The following is an 8,883-nucleotide window of genomic DNA, read 5'->3' on the forward strand; positions in this document are numbered from 1 at the left end:
AAACAAAAACAAAGAAAGAAAGAAAGAAAGAAAACATGCCTCTATAAAAAAAAAAAAAAAAAAAAAAAAAAGAACTGGGGTGTAGGCCAGAGGCATGGTTGAAAGCGAGAAGATTCACCAGAGACAGAGTGGAGAGCAGAATAGGCAGATCCACTGAAGCACACTGCTAAGGGGAACAGTAGGCAAGACAGGAGAGGTCTGCTGCACCATATGTAGGTTAGTTTCCTGGCCAGGGATCAAATTCAGGCTATAGAGGTAATAGTGCTGAGACTTAACCCTTAGACCACCTGGGAGGCCCCGAGGTCACACTGTGTCAAGCAAGTCTACCTCTGGCATTTTTGCAACAGGCGGTCACTTGATCTCTGTCACATTTTGGTAATTCTCACAATATTTTCAACATTTTCCACTGTAATTATGTCTGCTATTGTAATCAGTGATCCTTAACATTACTATTGTAATTATTTTGTAGCACCATGAACCACACCAATATAGGATGATAAACATAATTGACAAATGTTGTGCATGTTCTGACTGGTCCACTGGCTAGCCATTCCCTTCTCTCTCCCTCTTCTCAGGCCTCCCTATTCCCTGAAACACAACAATATTGGAATTAGACCAATTAACAACCCTACGATGGCCTCCAAGTGTTCAAGTGACAGGAAGAGTAACACATCTCACTTTAAATCAAAAGCTAGATAGAGGGCCTCCCCTGGGTGGTGCAGCAGCTGAGCGCTGGGCTGTGAGGCTGCCCGCAGCCTTTGCAGTGCTGGTTCGTTCCCCAGCCGCTGGTGAGGGTCCCACAAAAAAAAAAATAAATAAATCAAAAGCTAGAAATAATAAGCTTAATGGGAGTGCCATGATAAAAGACGAGATTGTCTCAAAGCTAAACCTCTTAACCAAGTTGTGAATACAAAGGAATTTTCTTTTATTTTTATTTATATATTTTTACATGGTTTTTCATTTTTGTACAATGTTTAATTTCTCAAAGGAAAAATTCTTGAAGGAAATGAAAAGTGCTACTCCAATGAACACACAAATCATAAGAAAGTGAAATATAATTGTTGACCTAGAGAACATATTAGTGGTCTGGATATAAGATCAAACCAGCCACAACATTCTAAAGGCTAAAGCCTAAACCAAAGCAGGGTCCTAACTCTCTTCAAGTCTAATAGAGAGGCAAGGAAGCTACAAAAGAAATGTCTGAAGCTAGCAGAAGCTGGATCATGAAATTTAAAGAAACTGTCTCCGTAACATGAAAGTGCAAAGTGAAGTAGTGAGTGCTGATGTAGAAGCTGCAGCAAGTTATCCAGAAGATCTAGCTAAGCTCACTGATGAAAGTGGCTACACTACACAACAGACTTTCAATGTTGATTATATACTCTTACATTGAAAGAAGATGCTATCAAGGACTTTACAGTTACTTAACTTTACTTAATGTTTGGCTTCAAAGGATAGGTTGCCTCTCTGTGAGAGACTAACACAGCTTCAGACTTTAAGTTAAATGCTCATTAACCATTCTGTAATCCTAGAATCTTTTAATAATTATGTTAAATCTATTCTGCCTGGGGCCTCCCTAGTGGCGCAAAGGGTTAAGCACTGCACTGTGAAGCTATCCACAGCCTCTGCAGCACGAGTTCGATAGCCAGCCAGGGAGCTACGCACATGGCACGCAGACCTCTCCTGTTTGGCCCACTGCTCCCCTCAGCAGTGTGTTTCAGTCAGTCTGCCTGTTCTGTTCCCCACTCTGTCTCTGGTGAATCCTCTCACCCCCTGTACCTCTGGCCTGTACCCCAGCTCTTGTATGCATAAATAAATCTTTAAAAAAAAAAAATCAATTCTGCCTGTGCTCTATAAATAGAACAACAAAGCCTGAATAATAGCACACCTATTTACAACATGGTTTATGGAATATTTTAAGTCCACTGTTTTAGTGCTAGCAAGGCAGAGAGCAGGTTCTCTATGATCCAGGCAGATGGGAAAAAAAGAGTCCTGGAGCCCTTAGTGGCTTTCTCAGGATTTTATTGAGCTTTTTACATCATTTGTAGTGTGGCAACCAGGTATACGACAGGCAGGGGGGCTGAGGGGCTGGGAGGCCTGGTCATTACCAGCAAATCTTCACTCTTTCTGGGCCCTCTGGCCTTCTCCTGCAGGCTCTTTGCTTCTGCTGCCATTTGCTGTTGCTATTTCTCTTTCTTCTTCCTGCTACTCTCTCTTTGCTGCTCTCATTCTGTTGCTCTCTGGCGTCCCTGTGACGCCACCCTTATAAGTCCAGTCTCTCAGCCCAGGTGTGCCCACCTATGCATGCCCACACCCTACTCCAGGGGCCCGCCATCGGGCATGCATGTAGGACCACAGGGGTCTATCATTAATGCTAATGGCAGTGGGGCAGAAAATCCTGATAATTTTCACTTACCCTACAACTGTCAAGACTTGCTGCTCACAAAAAAAAAAAGATACCCTGTCAAAACATTACTGGTCATTGACAATGTACCCAGTCACCAAGAGCTCTGATGGAGATGTAGGAGATTAATGTTGTTTTTATACCTGCTAACATAACAGCAATTCTGCAGCCATGGGTCAAGAAGTAATTTCAAATTTCAAGTCTTATTGTTCAAGAAATGCATTTTGAAGGCTATAGCTGCCACAGTTGATTCCTCTGATGGATTCAGGCAAAGCAAATTGAAAACCTTCTGGAAAGGATTGTTCATGCCACTTTAGATATTAAGAATATTTGTGATTTAGGAGGAAGGTCAAAAGATCATTAACAGAAGAAGTTGATTTCAGCACTCATGGGTGATTTTGAGAGGCTCAAAACTTCAGTGCAGGAAATAGCTGTAGATACAGTGGAAACAGCAAGAGAACTAGAATTAGAAGTGGAGCTTGAAGATCTTGTTGAATTGGTACAAGCTCATGATAAAACTAAAGCAGATGAGGAGTCATTTCTTATGGATGAACAAAGAAAGTGATTTCTTGAGATAGATACTATTCCCGGTGAAGATGTTGGAAACATTGTTAAAATGACAACAAGAGGTTTAGAATATTACACAAACATAAATACAAACATAAACAAAACCATAAATTACCTGCCACAGGGGGAATAACGCCAGAAAAACGCACTGTTGCATGCTCTCCGTTAACTTCAACTCTTCGACCAACGGCATCTGACATCAAAGCATCACTCATTATAATATAGCCAGAATCCAAAATATAAGGAAATCTAGAAAGAAAATGACAACACTGAAAAGAATTTAATAAAATTAAAAAATTTTTTAACATCCTATAGCTATACATGAGGTTAACACTTCTAACCAATTTACTCTTCACATTTTGGTGAGGAGAAGAACCAAATAGGTTTTTGTGTCATAAAGTCCTAATTTGATTTTACTTGTTGTCTAGCCATAATTTGATAATCTCATAGAGTTTAAAATCTTGTTTAGGTCCTCCCTGGTGGCGCAGAGATTGAAGTCTCAGCGCTATCAAGCTATTGCCAGCTACTACATCATGCGTTTGATCCTTGGTCAGGGAACTGACCCACATGGTGCAGCAGACCTCTCCTGTCTCGCCCACTGCTTCCCTCAACAATGCATTTCAATCAATTTGCCTGTTCTGCTCCCCACTCTGTCTCTGGTGAATCCCCTCACCCCCTCCCCCACCACAGTTCTCATATGCATACATAAATAAAAATAAATCTTAAAAAAAAGGAATCAATTTAGAAAACTGGAAGAAACAAGAGTTATTTGGTGATGAGTCACCAGTATGAACAAAAGCAAATTACTGATATTAAATTAAATAGCATTTTACAGGTCCTCCCTTGTGGCGCAAGGGGTTAAGACAGAGCACTATGAAGCTATCCGCAGCCACTGCAGCACAAGTTCAATCCCCAGCCAGGGAGGTGACCCACATGGCTCAGCAGACCTCTCATGACTTGCCCGCTGCTCCCCTCAGCAGTGTATTTCAGTCAGTCAGCCTGTACTGTTCCCCACTCTGTCTCTGGTGAATCCTTCAGCCCCCACACCTCTGGCCTGTACCCCAGTTCTTGTATGCACAAATAAATCTTTTAAAAAAAAATCATTTTACAAAAGTGATGCTTTCCTTATTTTCACAACAGCCACTCAAAAATTTAACAATTTCTTTAATTCTTCTAAAAATAACTAATTTTTTAAGAGTTAAGACTCTTCAAAGGCACTTTAACAAGACACCTTAACAAAGAGCTAGAATTCTATCTATAGTGTTAAAATGGTCCTCACTTATTTTCTGCCTTTTTCAGTCCAGCATCTTTCCTTTTGGGAAGTGTACTTTCCCTGGCTGTCACTCCCCCAACACTTGAGTAGACACATGGCCCAGGATGGTCAATCTGATTACTCCTCACCTCCATTTCCTCCTATACAGTAACTGGACCACATATGAAGAGCCTAACCCAAGCAAAACCTATCTTTCAGGAAATGAAACGGCCTCATAAGGAACCATCTCTCAAGATTTTAAAACAAAAGGATCACTTAAGCATGAAAGAGTGGAGGGGCACCCATGACACTAAGTGGGAAAGTTTTCCAAAAATAAGATCAAACAGGAAAGTAGAGTTGACCCAGCTATGCCTCAAGTCTTCCATTAGTTACATGAACCACTGAATTCCTCCTTTTGTTTACATCAGTATGAATTGGGTTTCTTTCTCCTGCAACTGAAAGAATCCTGAAAAATACGTATGAATTTAGGTCACATTTTTTTTCCAACTTAATGTTATATGGACATTATATGTACTCTGCCGGATCTGTCACTACATGCTAGTTTATGATAGGGACACTGGATAATTTAACCTTAGTATCCTCCTGTATAAAATGTAGATAATATTAGGACTTAGGACTATTGTGAGAATTTAAAAAGCTACTATGTGTAGAAGGTGCTCAACATATAGTACAGTCAATGAATGTTTGCCCTTACAAGCATAAATTTTTTAAAAAGGCACATATATTGGATTCTATATTTAGATAAGGGAAAACATTCCATATGTACAAAGTAGTAAGTTCAAAATACAGTAGCTGATGTGGATAACTTTATCCAGAGTAAGCCCACCACTCAAAGTAGGTATGGATTCTAGTATCAGTTACATTTCCTATCTTTTTTAGCCACCAAGAGATCCAAAAGGATGTGTGATGCACAACAGAAAAGGTGCGAACACATGCATTTTGTGAATATTGGAAAAAAGATTTTTCAATATGGATTTTATTATCTTTCTAAATGCATTTTTTTAGCCTTTCCCTGATGTTTGTTCAAAACTGTATCAAAATAATTGATAGAAGGTCTGAAGTATTGTTCACACATTGACCCCACTCATGGTAGCTATTGAACAGAAAATCAACATCAATAGAATAGAAAACACCTAGATGTGATTTAGGAGCTTTAAGGAGTAATCCTGGCTCAGGTAGAAACAAGCTGTGAGTCCTTACATGTATCAACCTTTCTGTCATGAAGAATGTCAGGAAGCAGAAGACTTGCTCTTATAAGGAATTTATACTCTAATTAGAAGAGATAATTAGCAGAAAAAATTAAGACCTACAATTAGGAATGTAAGAATCAAACTCAATGAAGGAGGGGAAGCATATGGGTTAAGAGTGAGAAAACACTCTATAGGGAAAATATGCCCTGGTTAAACTGTTAAGAATCAGTAAGAGGGGCCTACCTGGTGGCGCAAGGGGTTAAGCACTGCACTATGAAGCAATCTGCAGCTTCTGCAGCACGAGTTCCATCCCCGACTGGCCAGAGAGAAACCCACATGGCGCAACAGACCTCCCCTAACTGGCCCCGCTGCTCCCCTCAGCAGTGTATTTCAGTCAGTCTGCCTGTTCTCTTCGCCACTCTGTCGCTAGTGAATCCTCTCACCCCCCAACATCTCTGGCCTGTACCCCAGCTCTTGTATGCATAAATAAATAAATCTTTAAAAAAAAAAGAATCAGTAAGAGAACGAACTTTGCTGGCAGGGAAATGTGAGAGTTTCATTGATTAGAACTTCATGTTGGGAGACTAGATAAAGAATGCAGGAATACTTCTAAATATCTATGAACAAAAATGCCACTTGCTAACAAATAATTATTTCACAGTTAATAATATATCTATCATATTGCTTTCTAATGGATTCTTTTGCATATTTCCCATCAAGGAGATGTGCTAATGTAGGAAAATAACATACCTTTTAAAAAGTAAACTTTGTACCATACTCTATTGAAATATATGATAAACTGACTTCAATAAACCAAAAAGAAAAATTCAAAACCACCAGAAAACAGTAACTACTAGTGTAAAGGCAGGAATGGGCACAGTGCAGGATCTCTATGATCCGAGCAGGTGGGGTAAAGGAGGAGAGAGTCCTGGAGCCCTCAGTGGCTTTTGCAGGCTTTTATTGGGATTTACCAGGTACACGACTGGCAAGGGGTGCCAGGGGCCTGGGAGGCTGGCAAGCCTCCCATCCCCCAGCAAGTCTTCACTCTTTCTGGGCTCTCCGGCGTTCTCTCTGCTTCTCTGCTCTTCTCTAGTGAATCCCATCTAAATATGCCCACACCCTACTCCAGGTGCCCGCCATCAGGCATGCATTTGGGACCACAGGGTTCTGTCATTTATCCTAATGGCAGGAGGGCAGAAAAGCCTGATACTTTTTACCTTACCCTACAACTAGTTTTATTGAATTTTAACATCTTACAAAAGTAATTAAATACTGAGATGAAGAAGTACTCAGCAAGCTTCTGTCCCAATGACAGAAACATAACCAACCAGAGAAATGAATAATCACATGGCAAGTGACACTATAATAAGCATAATGAGTGCAATGGAGATATACAGGAAGAGTATCAGGGAAGGCTTCACTGAGAAGGTGATATTCAAGAAAACAGAGGGAGGTAAGGATTTACACCAGGTGGACAAATTCAGAGAAAACACACAAGCAAAGAAACCCAGGTGCAAACATCCTGAGGCTATTAGCATGTGCTTAGTTAAGGAAACAGAACAGCAAAGGATGAAATCAGAGGTAAAGCAGGACCAGATCACACAGAACCTTGAAGGCCACTCTGAAGACTCTAGATTTTTACTCAGAATAAAATAGGTAGTCCTTGGAAAAACATTTTGAGCTAGTAAAGTAATCCAAGTGAAAGATGACTGGACAAATGAAGGTGGTGAGACTGGTTTCAGGGTCCGGATAGATTTTGAAGGTGAAATTCGTAGGATACGCTGACAGGTAGGTGGTGTAAAAGAGATAAGTCAAGGTGGACTCCCAAGGCCTAAACGAATTATCTCGGTAGAGACAACAAATTATGTATACTTAACGTGCTGGGCAAAGATAGTCGACTTAAAGTTAAAAATAAAAAGAAAAACCACGAATAGGTTATTGATAAAAACATAAAACATGCAGAAAGGTGAAAACTCAAAAGTTGAAACAAATATCAAGTGACAGCGACCAAGATTATATTAATGTCAAGCAGACGAGAAGTCGGCTGTCTCTTAACAATTTGGCATCTGCGAACTTTATTCCCTGCGAGAGTTGATTCTTTGGGGACAGGGATGTCACGCACTCATCCAAATCCACCCACAATTCAGAACAATCTCCAGTTGGTAGTAAGCACTATTTATGTAGTGGAGAACACTTTATTTGAAATGGTCTCCCTCCACCTGAAGTTATTTCCCCCTCAGCACAAATATTAAGTGATGGGCCTCCCTGGTGGCGCAAGGAATTAAGACGCAACCTAGGAAGCTGTTCACAGCCACTGCAGCACGAGTTCAATTACTGGCCCCCACTGGCCAGGGAGCTACCCACATGGTGCAGCAGACCTCTCCTGTCTCACCCGCTGCTCTCCTCAGCAGTGTGTTTCAGTACATCTGCTTGTTCTGCTCCCCACTCTGCCTCTGGTGAATCCTCTCACCCCCCGCACCTCTGGCCTGTACCCCAGTTCTTGTATGCATAAATAAATTAAAAAAATGTTAAATGATTTGGAAGGACAGGGCTATTGCTCTAACCTGACACCAAGGTGTTGGTCGCCTGTACCAATTTCACCTCTTCCAAAGTGACAAGCCAATAAGGCTTTTCTGGGACGTGCAGGGGGCGCGGTCAATCCGCCCAGGACAGGGACCCTGCCCCGCCGCCAGCCCGCTCGGACACACCCACCCCCTTCCAGCCGCAGGGAGCGGGCAACGCCCGACTCTGGCAACCTGAGACGTATCTAGGAAAACGGGAAAAAGAGCAAGAGCACAGCAAGGTGACGCGCCAGCCCGGCAAGCTCAGCTCCCTCAACTCCCCAGACACCCCGAAGCTCACCTGCCGACAGCGAACGCGGGGGCCTAAGCTGCGATTAGTTGAACCCGCCGTCCCGCAGCAAAGCTTCCGGCTCTGGCCGGAAACACTTCTTCAGGAAGACAGGAAGTCCCGCCTCTGCGAGGGTGAATGACAGTCACTGGTGCTGTGATGACCCTTGAGTCTTGGCAGCTGGAGGTTTGGTAGACGCACCAAAGCCAGCCTAGCGCCAAGCAAGTCGCCGTCTCCCCGCACCTCCACCCCCAGACCTGTGGTAACAGGACGACTTAATGGACGCGCGTGCTCCAGTTTACTCGTTATCGCGAAGACGAATTACAAATTCTGTGTGAGATTGAGTTTGTCCACCACATAGGAAGCTATGTTTAGGCTATGGATAATTCTAAGTGACATTCTGAAAAAGGTTAATATAAGAAAAAATCAAATGCTAATTTCTTATAAATTTCACAGTCTTCTTCCAGATCCGTCCTCCTCCCAGCTCCTTCACAAGGAGGTCAGTCTTCCACCTGGAACTTCATAGTGGCCATGTTTATCATGCAAAGTTCCCTGGAGCCCTCTTATGCACACTTGGCTCCTTTTGATGTGCAACTTTTCCT

At 42.1% G+C, this 8,883-nt stretch overlaps 1 protein-coding gene across 3 annotated transcripts in view; it reads right to left on the reverse strand.

Moving 5' to 3' along the window:
• TBCE (tubulin folding cofactor E) overlaps positions 1–8,371 on the reverse strand; it is a 64,257-nt gene extending 55,886 nt beyond the window's left edge. For 2 of the 3 annotated variants that reach the window (XM_037510389.2, XM_037510387.2), the window contains exons 1-2: positions 8,294–8,371; positions 3,084–3,217 (exon numbers count right to left, since the gene is read on the reverse strand). In XM_037510389.2, coding sequence (XP_037366286.1) covers positions 3,084–3,183 — 100 coding nt within the window. In that variant the 5' untranslated portion in view covers positions 3,184–3,217; positions 8,294–8,371. Of the gene's footprint in view, positions 1–3,083; positions 3,238–8,293 lie in introns of all 3 variants that reach the window. The other variant, XM_054694981.1, reaches the window with a different exon arrangement.
• Positions 8,372–8,883: the final 512 nt, after the last annotated feature.

The sequence above is a fragment of the Talpa occidentalis genome, unplaced genomic scaffold (assembly GCF_014898055.3).
Source record: "Talpa occidentalis isolate TD23 unplaced genomic scaffold, MPIMG_talOcc4v2.1 talOcc4.14, whole genome shotgun sequence".
Taxonomy (NCBI): Eukaryota; Metazoa; Chordata; class Mammalia; order Eulipotyphla; family Talpidae; genus Talpa; species Talpa occidentalis.